At 46.5% G+C, this 26883-nt stretch overlaps 1 protein-coding gene across 1 annotated transcript in view; it reads right to left on the reverse strand.

Moving 5' to 3' along the window:
• Positions 1–17272: 17272 nt before the first annotated feature.
• tnfrsf21 (tumor necrosis factor receptor superfamily, member 21) overlaps positions 17273–26883 on the reverse strand; it is a 47720-nt gene continuing 38109 nt past the window's right edge. Inside the window, exons 5-6 of the mRNA XM_035794111.2 lie at positions 22709–22922; positions 17273–18938 (exon numbers count right to left, since the gene is read on the reverse strand). Coding sequence (XP_035650004.1) covers positions 18709–18938; positions 22709–22922 — 444 coding nt within the window. The 3' untranslated portion in view covers positions 17273–18708. The remainder of the gene's footprint in view (positions 18939–22708; positions 22923–26883) is intronic.

The following is a 26883-nucleotide window of genomic DNA, read 5'->3' on the forward strand; positions in this document are numbered from 1 at the left end:
TGACTGTCACGCCCTTAATACCGTGAACTACGGGAACAATTCCTGAAATATGGTAAGGGACTGACTGACTGTGACAGAGCACCTGCTCAACAGGTTTCATTATTTATTCTGTTTCCTTGTGTCACTAAATGAAACTGAGTTAGTATTGAAGAGCAGCGCACAGACACACTTGAGCCATCAGTACAGCCATCGTTATAAATTAGAAGTAAAAAGGTCATCATGTAAAAACACCAGTGCAGTGGGTCAGTGACTATACATTGTCTGAACTGTCATGAACATTGTGTCTCAACAAAACGAAAATACACTTGATCGCTCTGGTCAAAGGACTGTCAGTTTAACAATAGAATACAAAGCAGTGAATACACACAACTTGAATTGAACAGTGACACATGAATACACAGTGAAAAGGTAACTTATTATATTTAATGAACTAAATTGAAGTTGTTGGGTTATCAATATACTTCATGAAGATGATCCTACAGATGATTTTACCAGTATCCATTAGCCTTTACATATGCTTAAATTAGTGATTCTGACTGTAAAATGTATAATTTTGTTATTTCAGGGGAGATTGGCGATGAATAGACCCTTAAGCACAATTAGTGTGTTAATATTACAAATATACCATGTTAATAGTTTTGTTCATTGTCTCTCACACGGGTATACCTGGTTTATGTGAGTTTTGGTAAATAGGGTTGTCAAGACTTCCGCCGAAGTCGGCTCCCCTCCTTGTTCGGGTGGCGTTCGGCGGTCGACGTCACCGGCCTTCTAGCCATCGGCGCTCCACTTTTCATTGTTCCATTTGTTTTGTCTTGTTCCCCGCACACCTGGTTTACATTCCCTAATCATAATTTTATATATATATATATATATATATATATATATATATATATATATATATATATATATATTCCTCTGTTCCCACCCATGTCTTTGTGTGGAATTGTTTTGTTTTGTGTTTGTTGCTTCGCGCCAGTCTGGTTTTTCACCCTGGGCATTGCCTGTACCCTATTTGGGGCATTATTGGTGAACCTTATTGTTATATTATTGACGGTATTTTGCGCTGGTCACTTTTGCCGGTTGGCTTGAGTTGTAGCTGTTTGCGCCCGTCTGTTTGTTTCTCTTGGCTAATAAAGTCGTCTGATCACCAATTCTCTGCTCTCTTGCACTTGACTCGAATGACCAGCAGGGAAAACCCTGACAAGGGTAGACCTGTTTTATTTAAAGTATTGAACATAGCAACAGGTGTAAATCTGGTTTGTATGGGGTAGACCTGTTTTATATGAATATCGAGCTTTATGTCCATGATTTGACCTGGTTTACAATTATATATATTACATGTGTAACTCTGTGTTGTTGTATGTGTCGAATTGCTATGCTTTATCTTGGCCAGGTCACAGTTGCAAATGAGAACTTATTCTCAACTAGCCTACCTGGTTAAATAAAGGTGAAATAAAAATAATATAAAAATATACGGGTAACTCCTACAGGTAATGAGTCTGAATTTAAGTCTACTGCCCTTTAACATCCTTTTTGGTAACGCGTTTGTGTTAGACAAAAAGTGAAAGAGGCTAATGTAATGTACTTTTAGTTTATACAGGAAATGGTTAGGGTATAACAGGTTTGTGGTCACAATACTAAGATATGCAAACAGGGTTGGGGTGTGGAGCGGATAGCTGCGTATACTGTAGGTACCTTTTGGTGACCTGGGGGAACACAGGCCTTGGCAAAGTGGGGAACAGGGCTATACTTTTTCAAAAAGCAATATGGATTACATGTAAGGGTTACTAATGGTATTAGACTTTCATAGTGGTATGTTGGAAAACAATTGGGAACAAATGGGTTAAGTAGGTTACTTGTGACATGACAACCAGGGCAGACTGCTTTTCATGAAACCCAATCATCAGGATGGGTAGAGAAGTCACATGGTATTTCAATAAGAATCTAAAGAATGCAGTAGGTTTCTCTTAGAGGTATAGCGATTGCTGTGCTGTGCTCTGCTAACATTGGTATTGTTATTGAAACTGAACATTTTATATGTTTTAGTTGTCTTTTACCTACGGTTGCAAGGGGAGTGTATATTACTGGAATGTTGGTTTAAAAATAAATGTGGGTACAGCACTTCAGAATATCACAGGCCCTCGGTGTGGCATTATCACATGTAAAATATATACAATCATCAAGTAAGAAGATTTTAATATGTAAAAAAATAGACCAACAAAGCTGTAAAACATTATCCTAAATAAAACCATACATTTAGTTTAATTTAATGCCATTGAATTTCAGCATGGAATCCATGATAATTATTTTTATTATTATTTTTTATTTAACACTTTTATTTATTTTACTATGTCAGTATGTATTTTTTGTAAATGATTTGGCACCAAACCCATGGCAGTTGTGAAAAAAGTTAAATGTTGCATACAATCAAATCACATTTTATTTGTCATGTACTTTGTAAACCTAGGATAGGATAAGTAATCCTTCTCACCCCCTTTTAAGATTTAGATGCACTATTGTAAAGTGACTGTTCCACTGGATGTCATAAGGTGAATGCACCAATTTGTAAGTCGCTCTGGATAAGAGCGTCTGCTAAATGACTTAAATGTAAATGTAAATGTAAACCACAGGTGTAGATTAACACTGAATGCTTACTTATGAGTCATTTTCCAGCAATACAGAGTTAAAGATAAAGATAAAATACACATAGAAATAGTGACAAATGGAATAAATACACAGTGAATAACGAATACCAATAACAAGGAAAAATAACATGGCTAGATACAGGGAGTACCAGTACTGAGTCAATGTGCAGGGGTGCAAGGTAATTGAGGTAGCTATGTACATATACAGTTTCTTCAGGAAGTATTCATACCCCTTGACTTTTGACCCATTTTGTTTTGTAACAACTGTCACACCCTGATCTTTTTCACCTGTCTTTGTGCTTATCTCCACCCCCAACCAGGTGTCTCTCATCTCCCATCATTATCACCTATGTATTTATACGTGCGTTTTCTGTTTATCTGATGCCAGTTCGTCTTGTCCAGTCAAGTCATTCCATCATGATCCTGCCTGCCTTCCTGTACCTGCCTGACTCTGATTTGGATTACAACTCTTTGCCTGCCTTGACCTACCTTTTTCTTGACCCTTGTACTATAAGAAACTCTGAGACTCGTACTATCAAATCCAAATAAAATAAAATAAAACGTTATTAGTGACGTGCGCCGAATACAACAGGTAGACCTTACATTGAAATGCATATTTACCCCTAACCAACAATGCAGTTAAAAAATATATATATTGTTTTAAACATACGAATAAGAATAGGAAATAAAAGTAACAAGTAATTAAAGAGCAGCATTAAAATAACAATAGCGAGCCTATACACAGGGGTACCGGTAAAGAGTCAATGTGCGGGGGTACCGGTTAGTCGAGGTAATTGAGGTAATATGTACATGTAGGTAGAGTTATTAAAGTGACTATGCATAGATGATAACAACAGAGAGTAGAAGTGGTGTAAAAGGAGGGGGGGCAATGCAAATAGTCTGGGTAGCCATTTGATTAGATGTTCAGGAGTCTTATGGCTTGGGGGTAGAAGCTGTTTAGAAGACTCTTGGACTTGGCGCTCCGGTACCGCATGCCGTTCGGTAGCAGGGAGAACAATCTATGACTTGGGTGGCTGGAGTCTTTGACAATTTTTAGTGCCTTCCTCTGATACCGCCTGGTATAGAGATCCTGGATGGCAGGAAGCTTTGCCCCATTGATGTACTGGGCTGTACGCACTACCCTCTGTAATGCCTTGCGGTCGGAGGCCGAGCAGTTACCATACCAAGCGTTGATGCAACTAGTCAGGATGCTCTCGGTGGTGCAGCTGTAGAACCTTTTGAGGATCTGAGGACCCATGCCACATCTTTTCAGTCTCCTGAGGGGAAACAGGTTTTGTCGTGCCCTCTTCACAACTGTCTTGGTGTGTTTTGACCATGTTAGTTTGTTGGTGATGTGGACACCAAGGAACTTGAAGCTCTCATCCTGCTCCACTACAGCCCCGTTGATGTGAATGGGGGCATGCTCGGTCCTCTTTTTCCTGTAGTCCACAATCATCTCCTTTGTCTTGATCACATTGAGGGAGAGGTTGTTGTCCTGGCATCACATGGCCAGGTCTCTGACCTCCTCCCTATAGGCTGTCTCGTCGTTGTCGGTGACCACTGTTGTGTTATCAGCAAAGTTAATGATGGTGTTGGAGTCATGCCTGGCCGTGCAGTCATGAGTGAACAGGGAGTACAGGAGGGGACTGAACATGCACCCCTGAGGGGCCCCTGTGTTGAGGATCAGTGTGGCGGATGTGTTGTTAGCTACCCTTACCACCTGGGGGTGGCCCGTCAGGAAGTCCAGGATCCAGTTGCAGAGGGAGGTGTTTAGTCCCACAGTCCTTAGCTTATTGGTGAGTTTGATGAGCTTTGAGGGCACTATGGTGTTAAACGCTGAGCTGTAGTCAATGAATAGCATTCTCACATAGGTGTTCCTTTTTGTCCAGGTGGGAAAGGGCAGTGTGGAGTGCAATAGAGATTGCATCATCTGTGGATCTGTTTGGGCGGTACTCAAATTGGAGTGGGTCTGGGGTTTCTGGGATGTTCATGTGAGCCATGACCAGCCTTTCAAAGCACTTCATGGCTACAGACTTGAGTTCTATGGGTCGGTAGTCATTTAGGCATGTTACCTTAGTGTTCTTGGGCACAGGGACTGTGGTGGTCTGCTTAAAACATGTTTGTATTACGCATTTGGACAGGGAGAGGTTGAAAATGTCAGGGAAGACACTTGCCAGTTGGTCAGCGCATGCTCGCATTACACGTCATGGTAATCCGTCTGATTACCTGCGGCCTTGTGAATGCTGACCTGTTTAAAGGTCTTACTCACATCGGCTGCGGAGAGCGTGATCACACAGTCTTCCGGAACAGCTGGTGCTCTCATGCATGTTTCAGTGTTATTTGCCTCGAAGCAAGCATAGAAGTAGTTTAGCTTGTCTGGTAGGCTCGTGTCACTGGGCAGCTCTCGGCTGTGCTTCCCTATCCAGCTACCAGTGGGGCTTCTCCCCAGCCTATCCTGGCTTCCTGAGAACACCGCTATGCCAGAGATCCAAGAACCTTCCAAGCGTTTCTCTCCCAGTGCTCCCTCATCTTCAAGCTGCAGCCCTCTTCGTTTCCCTCTGATCGCTCGAAGGGCTCTCGCCTGGTTGACAGTGGTGAGGAAGCAACAATCCACCGTTTTCCTCAGTCTGGAGGAGTTCATCGAGGAGGTTAGGAAGGTGTTAGATTCTCTGTTGTCCAGGAGAGAGGCTGCTCGGAAGCTACTCTGCGTCAAAACTGCATCACAGTGCTAGCTGAGCCACTAGAGATCATGGTTTGAGTCCAGGTTCTGTCGACGCCGTCCACGACTTGGAGACCCATGGGGCGGCTCACAATTGGCTTAGCGTTGTTCAGGTTAGGGGAGGGTTTGGCCAGCAGGGATGTTCTTGTCCCATCACGCTCTAGCAACTTCTGTGGCGGGCCGGGCGCAATGCGCACTGACGTGGTCACCAGGTGCATGGTGTTTCCTTCGACACATTGGTGCGGCTGGCTTCCAGGTTAAGTGGGCATTGTGTTTCGGGGGCACACGGCTCTCGACATTTGCCTCTCCCGAGTCCGTACCAGAGTTGCAGCGATGAGACAAGACTGTAATTACCAATTGGATATAACAAAATTGGGGAGAAAAAGGGATAAAAGTTTTAAAAACTCCCGTAGTGTGGCAGACTATGCTGTAGACTTTCACACGTTTGCTGATAGTGCCTGGAACCCGGAATCTCTTTTCGACACGTTCCTTCACTGATTATCGGAGGAGGTTAAAGACGAGCTCGCAGCCCGAGAGCCTCTCATGGACCTCAACTCCCTCATTGCCTTGACCTTGTGGATCGATGGGGGGCTATGGGAATGTAGGAGGGAGAGGAGGCCTGTTCCCTGGTCACTGCTCCCACCTCGTCTCCGAGGAATCCCAGAAGTTCCCGATGTCCACCTTACAGAGAGAATCCGAGGTCACCCGAGTGTCCACGGGAATCACAGAGGGCGTTTGACTCGCCTCTTCCAGAGCCCAAGCTACTGAGAAGGGCTAGATTGTCTCCGGATGAATATTTATGCAGGTTGAGTACAAGGAACTGTCTGTATTGTAGGACTACAGGACATTATATTTCCACCTGTTCATTAAAAAGACCAGGCTCATCAGTAGGTATGAGTACTCTGGTGAACGGTACAGAGATTTTCCAATCTCCCATTATTCATACCCCTCTCCATGCCACCCTGTTGTGGGGTGAACAGGCCAAATCTCCCCGGGTGCTCATTGACTCTGGGGCCGATGAGAGATTTATCAACGCTACCTTGGTTTTGGAGCTGGGAATCTTCACTTAACCCCTCTCCATTCACATGGACTTCAGAGTGCTGGATGGGTGCTCTATTGGCAGAGTCACCCGCAATACAGTTCCCATCAAACTATGAGTATCAGGAAATCATAGTGAGTGTATGCAGTTCCTGCTCATAGAATCTCCCCATGTACCCATGGTTTTGGGGTATTCATGGCTCTAGAAGCACAGCCCTTTCTGCCATGCACGGTGTCTTAAGTCAGCACAGCCTGCCCCGGGACATTTTCCTGCGGGCTTGGGAGAAGTCTCGGATCTCTCCGCCATTCCCGCGGAGTACCTAGACATCCGGGAGATCTTCAACAAAGCCTGCGCTATGTCTCTCCCTCCTCGTCGACCCTACGACTGCGCCATTGAACTTCTCCCGGGCACAACACCACCTCAGGGGCGGCTTTACTTCCTTTCGGGTCCGGAGACCAAGTCTATGGAGGGGTACATTGAGGACTCTCTCGCTGCAGGGAGTATTCGTCGTTCTGCCTCTCCTGATGGCACAGTTGTGGAGAAGGACAAAATCCCGCGTCCGTGTTTTGACTACCGGGGCCTTAATGACATCACAGTGGTGGATTGGCCTCAACCCATCCAGAGTGCAGCTGCAACATTTCCTGGGATTTGTTAACTTCTACATGACTTCTCCCTTCTCAGCACTCACCTCTCCTAAGGTTCCATTCACGTAGTCTCCAGCAGCTGACCGGGCGTTCTCATACCTCAAACATCGATTCATTACAGCCCCCATCTTAATCCATCCGGACCTGTCCCATCAGTGTGTGGTGGATGTCGATGCCTCGGATCTCAGAGTGGGGCCCGTCCTGTCTCAGCATTCTGCCCAGGACCAAAAGCTGCACCCCTGCTCTTTTCTCTCCCATCGTCTTACCCCTGATGAGAGGAACTATGATGTGGGAAATCGAGAACTCCTCACCGTCAAGATGGTGTTGGAGGAGTGGAGGCACTGGTTGGAGGGGGCGAAACACCTATTCTTACTGTGGACTGACCATAAGAACCTGGAATATCTCCGCACCACCCGTGGGGGGGTCCGGCTAATCAGATGTTTGTCCCGGACTCGGCCCGTTCCCCGGTCCTGGAATGGGCACATTTCTCAAGATTGACCTGCCAACCAGGCTCCCGTCGGACACTGGCTTTCCTCTGTTAATGCTTTTTGTGGCCTTCCATGGTTCCTGATGTCTCCACATTCAACGCCGCCTGCATTGTGTGTGCACAAAATAAGACTGCGCGGCAAGCTCCGGCTGGCCTTCTTCAACCACTCCCTGTTCCTCACTGCCCCTGTTCCCATATATCCCTGGACTTTGTTACTGGACTTCCTCCGTCAGATGGCAACACCACGATCCTGACGGTGTTGGATAGGTTTTATAAAGCTACCCATTTTATTCCCCTTCCCAAGTTACCCTCAGCCAAGGAGACGGCTCAGCTCATGGTGCAACACGTCTTCCGGCTCCATGGACTTCCGGTCGACATGGTCTCTGATTGGGGTCCTCAGTTCTCGTCCCTGTTCTGGAAGGCGTTCTCCACTCTCATTTGATCGTCGGCCAGCCTGTCCTCTGGTTTTCACCCCCAATCTAATGGCCAGTTGGAGCGAGCCAATCAGGACCGCCAACCCCACCACCAGGAGTCAGCAACTCGTATGGGTGGAATATGCCCGTTTCATCGGCCCTTTCCCCATCTCTTTTCATGTGTCTAGGAATAAACCTTGATAACAACTTGAACTTAAAATTGATTAAATTGGTATTTTGTGTCAGAGGCTGAGGTTTAATATGGTAGATCCCTCCCCTTTCCCCCTATGAGAGCCTTTCTTCACACACAGTGCCCTGAGTGCATGACACTTCACACCTCTGCACATACAGTCCCCAGGCTGTTCAATAATTTCAAATCAAATCAAATCCAATTTTATTTGTCACATACACATGGTTAGCAGATGTTAATGCGAGTGTAGCGAAATGCTTGTGCTTCTAGTTCCGACAATGCAGTAATAACCAAGTAATCTAACTAACAATTCCAAAACGACTGTCTTATACACAGTGTAAGGGGATAAAGAATATGTACATAAGGATATATGAATGAGTGATGGTACAGAGCAGCATAGGCAAGATACAGTAGATGGTATTGAGTACAGTATATACATATGAGATGAGTATGTAAACAAAGTGGCATAGTTAAAGTGGCTAGTGATACATGTATTACATAAGGATGCAGTCGATGATATAGAGTACAGTATATATGTATGCATATGAGATGAATATTGTAGGGAAAGTAACATTATATAAGGTAGCATTGTTTAAAGTGGCGAGTGATATATTTACATCATTTCCCATCAATTCCCATTATTAAAGTGGCTGGAGTTGAGTCAGTGTCAGTGTCGGTGTGTTGGCAGCAGCCACTCAATGTTAGTGGTGGCTGTTTAACAGTCTGATGGCCTTGAGATAGAAGCTGTTTTTCAGTCTCTCGGTCCCAGCTTTGATGCACCTGTACTGGATGATAACGGGGTGAACAGGCAGTGGCTCGGGTGGTTGATGTCCTTGATGATCTTTATGACCTTCCTGTAACATCGGGTGGTGTAGGTGTCCTGGAGGGCAGGTAGTTTGCCCCCGGTGATGCGTTGTGCAGACCTCACTACCCTCTGGAGAGCCTTACGGTTGTGGGCGGAGCAGTTGCCGTACCAGGCGGTGATACAGCCAGCCAGGAGGCCCTCGATTGTGCATCTGTAGAAGTTTGTGAGTGCTTTTGGTGACAAGCCAAATTTCTTCAGCCTCCTGAGGTTGAAGAGGCGCTGCTGCGCCTTCTTCACGATGCTGTCTGTGTGAGTGGACCAATTCAGTTTGTCTGTGATGTGTATGCTGAGGAACTTAAAACTTGCTACCCTCTCCACTACTGTTCCATCGATGTGGATAGGGGGGTGTTCCCTCTGCTGTTTCCTGAAGTCCACAATCATCTCCTTAGTTTTGTTGACGTTGAGTGTGAGGTTATTTTCCTGACACCACACTCCGAGGGCCCTCACCTCCTCCCTGTAGGCCGTCTCGTCATTGTTGGTGATCAAGCCTACCCCTGTTGTGTCGTCCGCAAACTTGATGATTGAGTTGGAGGCGTGCGTGGCTACGCAGTCGTGGGTGAACAGGGAGTACAGGAGAGGGCTCAGAACGCACCCTTGTGGGGCCCCAGTGTTGAGGATCAGCGGGGTGGAGATGTTGTTGCCTACCCTCACCACCTGGGGGTGGCCCGTCATGAAGTCCACTACCCAGTTGCACAGGGCGGGGTCGAGACCCATGGTCTCGAGCTTGATGACGAGCTTGGAGGGTACTAAGGTGTTGAATGCCGAGCTGTAGTCGATGAACAGCATTCTCACATAGGTATTCCTCTTGTCCTGATGGTTTAGGGCAGTGTGCAGTGTGGTTGAGATTGCATCGTCTGTGGACCTATTTGGGCGGTAAGCAAATTGGAGTGGGTCTAGGGTGTCAGGTAGGGTGGAGGTGATATGGTCCTTGACTAGTCTCTCAAAACACTTCATGATGACGGAAGTGAGTGCTACGGGGTGGTAGTCGTTTAGCTCAGTTACCTTAGCCTTCTTGGGAACAGGAACAATGGTGGCCCTCTTGAAGCATGTGAGAACAGCAGACTGGTATAGGGATTGATTGAATATGTCCGTAAACACACCGGCCAGCTGGTCTGCGCATGCTCTGAGGGCGCGGCTGGGGATGCCGTCTGGCCCTGCAGCCTTGCGAGGGTTCAATCATTTACAGTGGAAGAGCAGCCAGGAGACCCTCTCAAGATTCGTAGCCTAGCATCTACAGTATCTGAGTCAGGACTTTTTACAGTGGCTCTCCCAGCAACGCAATGTTGAACATAGTTCCATTTTGACTTACTGGTGAAGCTGGTTCATTGGGGAAACTTTCTGTCCAAAAATGATGCAGAAAAATGTATCTATGCTTTTGTTACTTCTAGGTTAGACTACTGCAATGCTCTACTTTCCGGCTACCTGGATAAAGCACTAAATAACCTTCAGTTAGTGCTAAATACGGCTGCTAGAATCCTGCCTAGAACCAAAAAATTTGATCATATTTCTCCAGTGCTAGCCTCCCTACACTGGCTTCCTGTCAAGGCAAGGGCTGATTTCAAGGTTTTACTGATAACCTACAAAGCATAACATGGGCTTGCTCCTACCTATCTCTCTGATTTGGTCCTGCCGTACATAACTACACGTACGCTATGGTCACAAGACGCAGGTCTCCTAATTGTCCCCAGAATTTCTAAGCAAACAGCTGGAGGCAGGGCTTTCTCCTATAGAGCTCCATTTTTATGGAATGGTCTGCCTACCCATGTGGGAGACGCAAACTCGGGTCTCAACCTTTAAGTCTTTACTGAAGACTCATCTCTTCAGTGGGTCATATGATTGAGTGTAGTCTGGTCCAGGAGTGTGAAGGTGAACGGAAAGTCTCTGGAGCAACGAACCACCCTTGCTGTCTCTGCCTGGCCGGTTCCCCTCTTTCCACTGGGATTCTCGGCCTCTAACCCTATTACAGGGGCTGAGTCACTAGCTTACTGGTGCTCTTTCATGCCGTCCCTAGGAGAGGTGTGTCACTTGAGTGGGTTGAGTCACTGATGTGATCTTCCTGTCTGGGTTGGCACCCCCCCTTGGGTTGTGCCGTGGCGGAGATCTTTGTGGGCTATACTCGGCCTTGTCTCAGGATGGTAAGTTGGTGGTTGAAGATATCCCTCTAGTGGTGTGGGGGCTGTGCTTTGGCAAAGTGGGTGGGGTTATATCCTTCCTGTTTGTCCCTTGTCTGGGGGTATCATCGGATGGGGCCACAGTGTCTCCTGACCCCTCCTGTCTCAGCCTCCAGTATTTATGCTGCAGTAATTCATGTGCCGGGGGCCTAGGGTCAGTTTGTTATATCTGGAGTACTTCTCCTGTCTTATCTGGTGTCCTGTGTGATGCTCTCTCTAATTCTCTCTTTCTTTCTCTCTCTCGGAGGACCTGAGCCCTAGGACCATGCCTCAGGACTACCTGGCATGATGACTCCTCGCTGTCCTCAGTCCACCTGGTCGTTCTGCTGCTCCAGTTTCAACTGTTCTGCCTGCGGCTATGGAATTCTGACCTGTTCACCGGACGTGCTACCTGTCCCAGACCTATTATTTGACCATGCTGGTCATTTATGAACATTTGAACATCTTGGCCATGTTCTGTTATAATCTCCACCCGGCATAGCCAGAAGAGGACTGGCCACCCCTCATAGCCTGGTTCCTCTCTAGGTTTCTTCCTAGGTTTTGGCCTTTCTAGGGAGTTTTTCCTAGCCAACATCTGCATTGCTTGTTGTTTGGGGTTTTGGGCTGGGTTTCTGTACAGCACTTTGAGATATCAGCTGATGTACGAAGGGCTATATAAATACATTTGATTTGATTTGTTTCCTGCACCGTGTCAAATGTCAGATAGCAGCTAGGCTATCGATATAGGAGGGAAGGTCTCCCAGCTACAGAGTATTTGATGTTGGGAATTAAGATGTTTATCCCTGATATCAGGAAACTGTCACCCTGTAACCATTGGTCATTATTAGTAAGTACTAGTTTTGCTCACTTTATGACCACATTTAAAAGTAAAGGTTTTGTTACTGGTGTACGGTAGGTTCTGCAGTATTCATGAATGCACAACCGTTGACTGCTGAATAAGTAGGATAATTTGAGTATTGAGTTAAAGTTAATTGTGCCAAATTGTTTGTGTAACGATGGTCGTCGGGAGAAAGAGACAAACGAACAGTCCTGAACGGTGCAACAAAACACAGAAGAGAAAATAAACACCCACTAAACCCAGGTGGAAAAAGGCTACCTAAGTATGATTCTCAATCAGAGACAACTAACGACACCTGCCTCTGATTGAGAACCATACCAGGCCAAACTCAAAAACCAACATAGAAAAACCAACATAGACTGCCCACCCCAACTCACGCCCTGACCAACTAAAACAACGAAAAGACAAAGAAACGAAGGACAGAATGTGACAGTACCCCCCCCCCTCCCCCCAGGCCCCCCCCGGCTCTGGCAGCTCCTGGCTGACTGGCGGCTCTGGCAGGTCCTGGTTAACTGGCGGCTCTGGCAGCTCCTGACTGACGGGCGGCTCTGGCAGCTCCTGACTGGCGGGCGACTCTGGCAGCTCCTGACTGGCGGGCGACTCTGGCAGCTCCTGACTGGTGGGCGGCTCTGGCAGCTCAGGACTGGAGGGCGGCTCTGGCAGCTCAGGACTGGCGGGCGGCTCTGGCAGCTCAGGACTGGCGGGCGGCTCTGGCAGCTCAGGACAGGCGGGCGGCTCTGGCAGCTCAGGACAGGCGGGAGACTCTGGCAGCTCAGGACAGACGGGAGACTCTGGCAGCTCAGGACAGACGGGAGACTCTGGCAGCTCAGGACAGACGGGAGACTCTGGCAGCTCAGGACAGACGGGAGACTCTGGCAGCTCAGGACAGACGGGAGACTCTGGCAGCTCAGGACAGACGGGAGACTCTGGCAGCTCAGGACAGACGGGAGACTCTGGCAGCGCTGGGCAGGAGGAAGGCTCTGGCAGCGCTGGACAGGCCGGAGCACCTGTAGAGAGGAGACGGAGAGACAGCCTGGTGAGGGGGCTGCCACCGGAGGACTGGTGCGTGGAGGTGGCAGCGGATAGACCGGACCGTGAAGGCGCACTGGAGCTCTCGAGCACCGAGCCTGCCCAACCTTACCTGGTTGAATGCTCCCGTAACCAGGCCAGTGCGGCGAGGTGGAAGAGCTTGCACTGGGCTGTGCTGGCGAACCTGGGACACCATGCGTAAGGCTTGTGCCATGTACCCCGGCCCGAGGAGACGCACTGGAGACCAGATGCGCAGGGCCGGCTTCATGACACCTGGCTCGATGCCCACTCTTGCCCGGCCGATACAGGGAGCTGGGATGTAGCGCACCGGGCTAAGCATGCGTACTGGGGACACCGTGCGCTCCACCGCATAATATGATGCCTGACCAGTATGACGCCCACCACGGTAAGCACGGGAGTTGGCTCAGGTCTCCTACCTGATTTAGCCACACTCCCGTGTGCACCCCCAATACATTTTTGGGGCTGCCTCTCGGGCTTCCAGCCGAGCTGCTGGGCTGCCTCCTCATACCGCCGCCTCTCAGCTTTCGCTGCCTCCAGCTCAGCCTTGGGGCGGCGATATTCTCCAGCCTGTGCCCAGGGTCCCTTGCCGTCCAGAATCTCCTCCCAAGTCCAATTCTCCAAGTATCGCTGCCTCTTGTCACCACGCTGCTTGGTCCTTTGGTGGTGGGTGTTTCTGTAATGGTTGTCGTCGGGAGAAAGAGAGGACCAAGGTGCAGTGTGGTAAGTATTCACTGTAGTTTAATAAAGAATGAATACTTAAACAAAAACAATACACGACAAACGAACAGTCCTGAACGGTGCAACAAAACACAGAACAGAAAATAAACACACACGAAACCCAGGTGGAAAAAGGCTACCTAAGTATGATTCTCAATCAGAGACAACTAACGACACCTGCCTCTGATTGAGAACCATACCAGGCCAAACTCAAAAACCAACATAGAAAAACCAACATAGACTGCCCACCCCAACTCACGCCCTGACCAACTAAAACAACGAAAAGACAAAGAAACGAAGGACAGAATGTGACAGTACCCCCCTCCCCCAGCCCCCTCCCCCCGGCTCTGGCAGCTCCTGGCTGACTGGCGGCTCTGGCAGCTCCTGGCTGACTGGCGGCTCCGGCAGCTCCTGACTGACTGGCGGCTCTGGCAGCTCCTGACTGGCGGGCGGCTCTGGCAGCTCCTGACTGGCGGGCAGCTCTGGCAGCTCCTGACTGGCGGGCAGTTCTGGAGGCTCAGGACTGGCGGGCGGCTCTGGCAGCTCAGGACTGGCGGGCGGCTCTGGCAGCTCAGGACTGGCGGGCGGCTCTGGCAGCTCAGGACAGGCGGGCGGCTCTGGCAGCTCAGGACTGGCGGGCGGCTCAGGACAGACGGGAGACTCTGGCAGCTCAGGACAGACGGGAGACTCTGGCAGCTCAGGACAGACGGGAGACTCTGGCAGCTCAGGACAGACGGGAGACTCTGGCAGCTCAGGACAGACGGGAGACTCTGGCAGCTCAGGACAGACGGGAGACTCTGGCAGCTCAGGACAGACGGGAGACTCTGGCAGCGCTGGGCAGGAGGAAGGCTCTGGCAGCGCTGGACAGGCCGGAGCACCTGTAGAGAGGAGACGGAGAGACAGCCTGGTGAGGGGGCTGCCACCGGAGGACTGGTGCGTGGAGGTGGCAGCGGATAGACCGGACCGTGAAGGCGCACTGGAGCTCTCGAGCACCGAGCCTGCCCAACCTTACCTGGTTGAATGCTCCCCGTAACCAGGCCAGTGCGGCGAGGTGGAAGAGCTTCCACTGGGCTGTGCTGGCGAACCTGGGACACCATGCGTAAGGCTTGTGCCATGTACCCCGGCCCGAGGAGACGCACTGGAGACCAGATGCGCAGGGCCGGCTTCATGACACCTGGCTCGATGCCCACTCTTGCCCGGCCGATACAGGGAGCTGGGATGTAGCGCACCGGGCTAAGCATGCGTACTGGGGACACCGTGCGCTCCACCGCATAATATGATGCCTGACCAGTATGACGCCCACCACGGTAAGCACGGGGAGTTGGCTCAGGTCTCCTACCTGATTTAGCCACACTCCCCGTGTGCACCCCCCAATACATTTTTGGGGCTGCCTCTCGGGCTTCCAGCCGAGCTGCTGGGCTGCCTCCTCATACCGCCGCCTCTCAGCTTTCGCTGCCTCCAGCTCAGCCTTGGGGCGGCGATATTCTCCAGCCTGTGCCCAGGGTCCCTTGCCGTCCAGAATCTCCTCCCAAGTCCAATTCTCCAAGTATCGCTGCCTCTTGTCACCACGCTGCTTGGTCCTTTGGTGGTGGGTGTTTCTGTAATGGTTGTCGTCGGGAGAAAGAGAGGACCAAGGTGCAGTGTGGTAAGTATTCACTGTAGTTTAATAAAGAATGAATACTTAAACAAAAACAATACACGACAAACGAACAGTCCTGAACGGTGCAACAAAACACAGAACAGAAAATAAACACCCACGAAACCCAGGTGGAAAAAGGCTACCTAAGTATGATTCTCAATCAGAGACAACTAATGACACCTGCCTCTGATTGAGAACCATACCAGACCAAACTCAAAAACCAACATAGAAAAACCAACATAGACTGCCCACCCCAACTCACGCCCTGACCAACTAAAACAACGAAAAAACAAAGGAACTAAGATCAGAACATGACAGTTTGTGATGGCATTAGCTGAGACAACAGTGATGTGACTTGATGAACGACATTCCTTTGGAAGACATTGACATCGCTTCAACATAAAAGTTTTACTGAAATACCAGATCAGCCAGTCTGCCAAGGAGTCACCAGAAATCAGTGTTATCTTATCCTCTGCCATGTAACATCAGCATCAGGCTCTGGCAAGAACAATTCTTCTTAAATGTGCCAACTATTACTGAATAAATACAAAGACATTATTAGATATAGCAATATTGTGTGTAAGAATAAGTAAGAATAAATGTTCTTGTTATGTGAAGTGTGATGCCACAGATGCATAACATAATCTATGGCAGTGGTGGAAAAAGTACTCAATTGTCATACTTGAGTAAATGACTCAAGTAAAAGTGAAAGTCACCCAGTAAAATACTACTTGAGTAAAAGTCTAAAAGTATTTGGTTTTAAATATAGCTAAGTATCAAAAGTAAATGGGATTGCTAAAATGTACTTAAGTAGCAAAAGTAAAAGTTTAAATAATTTCAAATTCCTTATAAGCAAACCAGACGGACCCATAATTTTTTTTATTTGACGGATAACCAGGGGCACACTCCAACACTCAGACATAATTTACAGACGAAGCATTTGTGTTTAGTAATTCCGCCAGATCAGGCGCAGTAGGGATGACCAGGGATGTAGTCTTGGTAAGTGTGTGAATTGGACCATTTTCCTGTTAAAATGTAAGAAGTACTTTTGGGTGTCAGCAAAAATGTATGGAGTAAAAAGTACATTATTGTCTTTAGGAATGTAGCGAAGTAAAAGTTGGCAAAAATATAAACAGTAGAGTACAGATACCCCAAAAAACTACTTAAGTAGTACTTTAAAGTATTTTTTTACTTAAGTCATTTATATCACGATCTATGAAGATATTGTCCAAGACAGATATGTAGTGGTTATGACTGAACATTAAACTAGTATGTTGTTACTGAATCTTCTTTCCCTTTTGTGCTGTCATACTGTGCACATTTTGAAGCACGGAGACACCTACAGGATCAAATAGAGCAGGGATGTTTTGTCCTCTCTCCAATACGCTAGTGACTGGGTGGAGATGAAAGAAGCCTACCCCTCTCCAGCCCCAGTTCCATCTCCCTTACCTATTATCATATACACAGACAACACCAGCCAGTCTTTTATGGAGACTAAATACATCTACTAAATACAGATTTTATGGAGACTAAATACAATTAGCCTTTGCAGTAAAACGCCACCCCATTATATCTGTGTCACATTACAGGAAAGACTGTGCAGCTTCAATATCAACATTTAGCTCCTCACCTCCTTGAATTTGGAAAAGTACCAGCCCCACAATAACACGAGAAGAATTTCAGAACAGAAGGAGTATTTTCTTATCAGGAAGAGAAATTGTAACCGACACTACCTTCAGAAAACGGACATAATGAATATCAAAATCACACACTAGGGTTTGTGTATATCATAAAAAAATATTGCTGAAAGAGTAATGCAGTAAATATGGCATAAAAGTAAGACGCACACACCACATTATGACAAATTCTGGAACTTTAATTGGTTTGATTTAAGAGGTTACATAATAGTAAACGCTACACGTGTTAAGTTTTAAAACAGCCACCAGAGTACATGTATTCAAACCTCAGCTTCAACGTTTCAGACTCGTACTATACGCTCACAGTCGCACTCTTACATTAGACCCAACAGAGAAGTGGATAGCTCAAACAGCACTTTTCAATTCAGTCCAGCAAAGTCCACAGCAGCTGCATCTTCTTTACCCTCCGCAATGTCCAGAATACTTCAGTAGCCAATGTCCAGCAAGCCCCCCCAATATCATCCTAGTATTATGCACAACCAGAGAATTTCAAGTCTAGCACCAGAGTAGCTTGATATGACTGGCTTGGCAAAAAGACAGTCTGTGTTCCTTTCATAGCATTTGTGAGTTGAATACTGACCCTTTTACAGCAACATGTTTTTTGGTGGTGCTTTTTTAAGATCTGGAAGGAACTATAGTTGTACATTATCTTCTGTTTTAATCAAGTTCCACATTCCAGGTGACAGTCAGATTCAAGTAGAATAACTATGCATGTCTTACATCCAGTAAGATGGTCTCATTACACGAAGCTGGGAAACAAACATAGTTGCTAAGAAATCTCAAATCTAAAAATGATAATACATTGTGAAATGTTAGTAAACAGCATTTCGAAGAGACATTGAAGCACATGTGGCAGAATGCATACCAATTAAATGGTTATGTTACTCAAAGAACAAGAATTAGTGCATCAATCATATTACATACTATTAGTGTTAGACATTGCGCACCATGAGTGTGCGTCATAGTATGTTTTACATTGTTAGACATTGTGCATGAGTGTGTGTTGTTGAAGTTTTCTTGCATGAATGAGTGAATATTGGTTTATAGCACTGGCTGATACACCCACAATAAGCCCCGAAATGTCAAGAGAACACTGTTTTAACGTTACATTGACACGAGTGCAATAGCAAGGGTTTAATGAGCATAGTGGTGATGGTGGTGGTGGTATCGAGGTGTCTGTCTGTCCAGAACTCCAGGCTGGGGTACAGAGCCTGGCCCCTCTGTCCTGCCCTTCCTCCAGGCAGGCAGGCTTGCCACCTGGTGAGAGATGGGGACAGCCTGGTCCCCTTCCCTCAATATGGGGGGAGTGATGGAAGGAGACTTCCAGAGAGGGGAGGGAGGCTCCCTAATTATTGTAGGAGTGGGGGACTCAGTCAGGCTACTAGGAATGGAGGATAGCCAAGGGGAACCCATCGGAGGTCTCGAAGGCGAGTAGGTAACTGTAGCCAGAGTCAAGTAGTCTCTCACTACTTGGGGGGGGGGCAAGAGAGGAAGCCACACCCAGGTAGCCACACCCGGGAAGGAAGGGTTTGCAGTAGAAGGAGGTGGGGTGTCCCCTGACCACAGTAGAGGTCTATAGCACCACAGCAGCAGTCTATAGTAGGTCAGGCAAGTGGCTGTAGACCGAGTCCAGCAGGGTCTGGCTGGCCTCCTGGCTCTTGACCCCGGCAATCTCAAAGAGGCGGTCCAGTTTGTCCTCGGCCATGGGGATCTCCTCGATGACGTGCAGCTCGTCAGGGTTTAGGATGTGCAGCATGTCGTCGAAGATGGGTTGCAGGTCGCACCGGTCCAGCCGGACCTGACGTAGCACTGTGTCTTTCTTCTCTGGATGTCACAAAGGAAGAGATGAGGGGAAAGAAAACAACTTCAGAATGAGGAGGAGGACAGACTACAACATAGTGTTGATGTTAGCTACAGCTTGTTGTTGTCCATATAATATGAAATTGGGAATGACTAACTGGGAATAAAAGCCCAGTCATCCTTATGTTGACTAAGATACATTTGATTCAGAAGGGTTTGGTTAACTGTGGAAGACATATTTTGGTTGAATACATTCAGTTGTGCAACTGACTAGGGTCATGACGTTGGCCTGGGGGTAGGTTTATGACCATCATAAATACCTCTTTCCCCCTTTTTCCTCTCTCTACCCTTCTGATGTTACATTTGCAAAACCCTTGGTTAACATAGAGATTCTGGGAACATCAGAAGGTGGGGGGAAATTAACTATATTCTGGTAATCCGACCAATTGAACATATGCGGTGGTACTTAATGAATATGATGTCAGTTCGGTTGTCATCTGAGACATTCTCATCAATGATAAGATGACATAAACTCTACAGTGGAAAGTCTACACATCAGAGTTATCGGATTCACATGGAATTGTAGTTCAATTTAAATGGTTGAAAATGAAATTATTTGTGATGGGATGAAATGTGATTTTAGCTTCTAAAATGTGAGATTTGGGTTTTCATAAGATAGGGCTCTGCTCAATCAGTGGCCCGCCCCTGTGAAGGGACATAGGCTATAAAACTTTTCAAACACACCCTCCTCTCCCTTCCTATATAAAGCCTTGATGACAATATAACCTCCTGTTCCGAGGATGTGAGGACGACGGTCCGATGTCAGAATGGTTCAGATAATAACTACAGAACGAAGCCAACATCAGCGTGAGCTTTGGTTGCGAATGGTATGAACTTTGAACTCTTATTCACTACAGAAGTGATACCTCCTAGCCGTTGAGTTAGCAAAAGCAGCTGCAAACACAGGTTAGGAAGGAACAGACAGAGTATCCCGTCTACAACACAACGACGTTACTACAACGTATCCAATTCACCAGCAGAGACATTCTTCAAAACACAAAGGACTCGGTTTGGCAACACGGCCTTCCATCTACCACCAACCTACTGAAGTGCAGCTCAGAGTAAATATTTATTGCATTTTCCTTTTCCAAATGGGCGGTAATTTAGAATGCATAAGATATTGTATTTACGATAGCACAGCTTTGCCCTTTGTTCCTCAGTCTTCCCGCTCTTTGAAACCCAGACCATTTTCTTTTGTGTAACAAGCTGTCATATCTGTTCCGCCCGCTAGAGACGTTTTCCTTTATGACATCATTTGTAATCAAGTTATGATTAATTATGTGTATGTGTAATTCTGTGTGAGTAGTTAGGTATTTAGTAAATAAATAATTAAACACAATTTTGTATTGCTGATTCAACTTGATAGCCAGGGTCCGTGCAGATAACCGAGAATTTACAACTTTCAGAAGAGACTGAATTAAAGATGACGATTAATATTGACTGCTATTGACGTAAAATATTACTAGGTCTTTAAGAGTTTATTCGGAAGATAACAGCTCTATAAATATTATTTTGTGGTGTTCCGACTCTCTAGTTAATTACATTTACATGATTAGCTCAATCAGGTAATATTAATTACGGAGGAATTATTTTATAGAATAGCACTTAATCCGGCCAAAGACACAACACTAGGTTTCCCCCTTTACCTTTATTTCTCAAAGTTTTCATAGTTTTTTAAATTTTATTTTTAATTTTACCCCTTTTTTCTCCCCAATTTCGTGGTATCCAAATTGTTGTAGTAGCTACTATCTTGTCTCATCGCTACAACTCCCGTACGGGCTCGGGAGGGACGAAGGTTGAAAGTCATGCGTCCTCCGGTACACAACCCAGCCAGCCGTACTGCTTCTTAACCTGTTGAACCTATGGGGGCGCTGTGTCATTATTGGATAAAAAGACGTGCCCCTTTTAAGCGCAATATTTTGTCACGAAAAGATGCTCGACTATGCATGGAATTGACAGCCTTGGAAAGACACAACTCTGACGTCTCCAAAACTGCAAAGATATTATCTGTGCGTGCCCCAGAACTAAGGCGAAACCAAGATGAAGTTTCATACAGGAAATGCCCCGGATTCTGAAGGCGCTGTGTTACAATGTCTCCTTATATGGCTGTGAATGCGCCAGCAATGAGCGCTTTCTGTCTATTCCCCGAGGTGTCTGCAGCATTGTGACGTGTTTGTAGGCATATCATTGGAAGATTGACCATAAGAGACTACATTTACCTGGTGTCCCGCCCGGTGTCCTGTGTGCGTAATCTGTAGGTCCATGCGCGTTCCATTTCTTCAGAATTGAAAGTAAACTGCCACTATGGATTTTATCGTCGATAGATATGTGAAAAACACCTTGAGGATTGATTCTAAACATCATTTGCCATGTTTCTGTCGATATTATGGAGTTAATTTGGAAAAAAGTTTGCGTTTTAATGACTTATTATTCATTTTTTTTCCTTACCCAAACGCGATGAACAAAACGGAGCGATTAGTCGACACAAATAATATTTTTGGTAAAAACGGAAGATTTGCTATCTAACAGAGTCTCCTCATTGAAAACATCTGAAGTTCTTCAAAGGTAAATTATTTTATTTGAATGCTTTTATGGTTTTTGTGGAAAATGTTGCATGCTGAATGTTAATGCTAAATGGTACGTTAGCCATCAATACTGTTACACAAATGCTTGTTTTGCAATGGTTGAGAAGCATATTTTGAAAATCTGAGATGACAGTGTTGTTAACAAAAGGCTAAGCTTGAGAGCAAATAGATTCATTTCATTTCATTTGCGATTTTCATGAATAGTTAACGTTGTGTTATGCTAATGAGCTTGCTGATAGATTTACACAATCCTGGATACAGGTTTTTTTTCGTAGCTAAACGTGACGCAGAAAACGGAGCGATTTGTCCTAAACAAATAATCTTTCAGGAAAAACTGAACATTTGCTATCTGAGAGTCTCCTCATTGAAAACATCTGAAGTTCTTCAAAGGTAAATGATTTTATTTGAATGCTTTTATGGTTTTTGTGGAAAATGTTGCATGCTGAATGCTAACGCTAAATGCTACGCTAAATGCTACGTTAGCCATCAATACTGTTACACAAATGCTTGTTTTGCAATGGTTGAGAAGCATATTTTGAAAATCTGAGATGACAGTGTTGTTAACAAAAGGCTAAGCTTGAGAGCAAATAGATTAATTTCATTTCATTTGCGATTTTCATGAATAGTTAACATTGCGTTATGGTAATGAGCTTGAGGCTGTAGTCCCAATACCGGATCCGGGATGGCTCGACGCAAGAAGTTAACACAGCGCGCATCCAACCCGGAAGCCAGCCGCACCAATGTGTCGGAGGCTACACCGTGCATCTGGCAACCTTGGTTAGTGCGCACTGCGCCCGGCCCGCCACAGGAGTCACTGGTGCACAATGAGACAAGGACATCCCTACCGACCACGCCCTCCCTGACCCGGACGACGCTAGGCCAATTGTGCGTCGCCCCACGGACCTCCCGGTCGCGGCCGGTTACGACAGAGCCTGGGCACAAACCCAGGGACTCTGATGGCACAGTACAGCACCCTTAACCACTGCGCCACCCGGGAGGCCCAAGTTTTCATAGTTGACTTCCTATAATGGAGTATAGAATCAGGTGCAATTGGTAACCAGAAGGGGGCAGTAAACGCAAATACATCACCTCTGTAAGAGACGTTGTCTAGCATAGTTCCTGAAACAGAACTGCGTCATATGTGCTCACCTTTGGTAATGAACGAGCCGGTCCTGCTGAGGGCGGAGTCTTTGCTGGAGGTGGAGTCACAGCGGAGAAGGGGCTCTGATTCATCGGGGAAGAAACCCTTGGTCCGGTGCACAGGAGACTGCTCCACCAGCACCCTAGGAGAATCCAAAGGCTTGTGGACAGGACTGTGGCTCGGGGTTACATTCACAGCGGTCATCAGCTGGTTCAGATCAAACTGCAGAGAGAGAGAAAGGAGGAAGAGAGATATATAGAGAGAGGGGGGGGGTGAGAGAGAGACAGAGAGAAAGAGCGGGTCAGAGTCACTTTCGGGAAACAATGGCTGAGAAAGCAGTGTCCTGAGTCACTCTGGTGTCCGGACAGAGCACAGGGACAGGACAGGGAGCTCCTGTGTGCCAAGCCCCAGCCCCATGCAGCCCGGGTCGAGTGACACAGCGGGGCCAACCTCCCAGCCCCCAGACCACCCACACTCGCGCGCCTCTCTCTTCCTTGCCTCAGGGAGCGTACACAACCAGCCAGCCACGAAAGGGATTCTGTGGACTTGCACAGACCGGAATGTACTGCCCACGGACCACATGTGCCCAGTCACACACTAACAGGCATAGTACACCACTGTGTCTGCCCTGGGGCACAGGGAAGACATAAATAACAGTCTTATTTGGTATGGTAATGGTGTGAACTGGTTGTGACCAGACCGGATGAGCTCATGGTAGAATAATATTTGTCTTCGGTACTGTAGAAAGAAAGGCTTTGCTCTGTGATGTGAAGCACAAAGGACATGGTAGAGGGCGTTTCATACAGGTGATGGAAATGCAATGGAAAACCGTCAGTGTTAAAAATCCAATAAAACACAGTTCAATATGGCTTCACAGGAACGCAGTGGAAAACTTCTGATGCTAACATAAAATCTGATATAAAACAGCTCGATGTGGCATCAGACAGACTTCCCTTACTGTACATCTGTGTGTATGTATGACCCATATGCAGCCCCTGCTCTCTCCCCTATTCAATAACAAGTTAGTCTGTGCACTAGGTGGTGGATGACACATCTACTGTGATAAGAGCACTGCTCCCTCCCGCCTCCCACAGAGAACAGCGAAATTATGTTACAAACAAATGTTACAAAACCTACCAACTAACCCTCAAGAGAAACCCCTAGAGGTTACAAAGAAAAGACGCATCATGGAGAGTTAGGAGAAAACAGGGGAAATGGTGTCACTGTTCCAGAAGCTTCTCTGAGTTGTCAGTTAGTAGCCAGTGACTGAGTCATTAGATGAGAGAGTGTGATCTGGCCGAGTCACTGACATAGCATGTAACACAGAACCACTCAGCCCTGATAAAATCCCAGGTTAGGGACAGTGACATTCATCACACCAACATACAGGTGCATGCACGCACACACATACACACACTCAAACACACAATAAACACACTAGAGGGTCATGCTCTGTGTAGGGAGGAACTACTGAGGCATCAGAGACACAGAGAACATCTACGTTTTAATTAGATCAAAAACAACACTTTAGTGAATCTGCTTAATAATCATTCCCTGCAGAGTGGCTGTGAATAATTCAAGTGAGTAATTACTAATTGTGGAGAGATGTGTTGCATGTCTATTCATAAACCCTATTCAGCAGAAAAATACAGTAGGCTCTGAAAAAACTGCAATGTCGTAAGAGATTGTGAGTAAAGAGAGCCTTTACCATTGAAGTGAATCTTCAAATGTTGCGGTTTCAAGACATAAGTGCTAATACTGAGACACCCTAGCATCACTTTGGTTATGTAGGACACTGGGTGTGTTGTTTATTTGTTGCAATCCCTATTACCAGCCTGTTCAACCTCTCTTTCGTATCGTCTGAGGTCCCCAAAGATTGGAAAGCTGCCACGGTCATCTCCCTCTTCAAAGGGTAGACACTCTTGACCCAAACTGTTATAGACCTATATCCATCCTGCCCTGCCTTTCTAAAAATCTTCGCCAAGTTAACAAACAGATCACCGACCATTTCGAATCCAACCGTACCTTCTCCACTATGCAATCTGGTTTCCGAGCTGGTCATGGGTGCAACTCAGTCACGCTCAAGGTCCTAAGCGATATCACAGCCGCCATCGATAAAAGACAGTACTGTGCAGCCGTTCCTCATCGACCTGGCCAAGGCTTTCGACTGTCAATCACTGCATTCTTATCGGCAGACTCAATAGCCTTGGTTTCTTAAATTACTGCCTCGCCTGGTTCTCCAACAACTTCTCTGACAGAGTTCAGTGTGTCAAATCAGAGGGCCTGTTGTACGCCCCTCTGGCAGTCTCTACGGCGGTGCCACAAGGTTCAATTTTAGGGCAGATCTTTTCAATGTATATATCAATGATTTCGTTCTTGCTGTTGGTGATTCTCTGATCCACCTCTATGCAGACAACACCATTCTGTATACATCTGGCCCTTCTTTGGACACTGTGTTAACAAACCCCCAAACGAGCTTCAATGCCATAAAACACTCCTTCCGTGGCCTCCAACTGCTTTTAAATGCTAGTAAAACTAAATCCACGCTCTTCAACCGATTGCTGCCTGAAAATCCAGAAAATCACATTGTAGGATTTTTTATGAATTTATTTGCAAATTATGGTGGAAAATAAATATCTGGTCACCGACAAACAAGCAAGATATCTGGCTCTGACAGACCTGTAACTTCTTCTTTAAGAGGCTCCTCTGTCCTCCACTCGTTACCTGTATTAATGGCACCTGTGTGAACTTGTTATCAATATAAAAGACACCTGTCCACAACCTCAAACAGTCACACTCCAAACTCCACTATGGCCAAGACCAAAGAGCTGTCAAAGGAAACCAGAAACAATATTGTATACCTGCACCAGGCTGGGAAGACTGAATCTGCAATAGGTAAGCAGCTTGGTTTGAAGAAATCAACTGTGGGAGCAATTATTAGGAAATGGAAGACATACAAGACCACTGATAATCTCCCTCGATCTGGGGCTCCACGCAAGATCTCACCTCGTGGGGTCAAAATGATCACAAGAACAGTGAGCAAAAATCCCAGAACCACACGGAGGGACCTAGTGAATGACCTGCAGAGAGCTGGGACCAAAGTAACAAAGCCTACCATCAGTAACACACTACGCCGCCAGGGACTCAAATCCTGCAGTGCCAGACGTGTCCCCCTGCTTAAGCCAGTACATGTCCAGGCCCATCTGAAGTTTGCTAGAGAGCATTTGGATGATCCAGAAGAAGATTGGGAGAATATCAAATGGTCAGAGGAAACCAAAATATAACTTTTTGGTAAAAACTCAACTCGTCGTGTTTGGAGGACAAAGAATGCGGAGTTGCATCCAAAGAACACCAGACCTACTGTGAAGAATGGGGGTGGAAACATCATGCTTTGGGGATGTTTTTCTGCAAAGGGACCAGGACGACTGATCCGTGTAAAGGAAAGAATGAATGGGGCCATGTATCGTGAGATTTTGAGTGAAAACCTCCTTCTATCAGCAAGGGCATTGAAGATTAAACGTGGCTGGGTCTTTCAGCATGACAACGATTCCAAACACACCGCACGGGCAATGAAGGAGTGACTTCGTAAGAAGCATTTCAAGGTCCTGGAGTGGCCTAGCCAGTCTCCAGATCTCAACCCCATAGAAAATCTTTGGAGGGAGTTGAAAGTCCGTGTTGCCCAGCAACAGCCCCAAAACATCACTGCTTTAGAGGAGATCTGCATGGAGGAATGGGCTAAAATACCAGCAACAGTGTGTGAAAACCTTGTGAAGACTTACAGAAAACGTTTGACCTCTGTCATTGCCAACAAAGGGTATATAACAAAGTATTGAGATAAACTGTTGTTATTGACCAAATACTTATTTTCCACCATAATTTGCAAATAAATTCATAAAAAATCCTACAATGTGATTTTCTGGAATTTTTGTTCTCATTTTGTCCATCATAGTTGATGTGTACCTATGATGAAACTTACAGGCCTCTCATCTTTTTAAGTGGGAGAACTTGCACAATTGGTGGCTGACTAAATACTTTTTTGCCCCACTGTAGGTGTCATGTTAGACTGCAATCTCTCCTTCCAGACTCACATTAAGCATCTCCCATCCAAAATTAAATCTAGAATCGGCTTCCTATTTCGCAACAAAGCCTCCTTCACTCATGCTGCCAAACATACCCTCATAAA

This window comes from Oncorhynchus keta, chromosome 19, assembly GCF_023373465.1.
Source record: "Oncorhynchus keta strain PuntledgeMale-10-30-2019 chromosome 19, Oket_V2, whole genome shotgun sequence".
Taxonomy (NCBI): domain Eukaryota; kingdom Metazoa; phylum Chordata; class Actinopteri; order Salmoniformes; family Salmonidae; genus Oncorhynchus; species Oncorhynchus keta.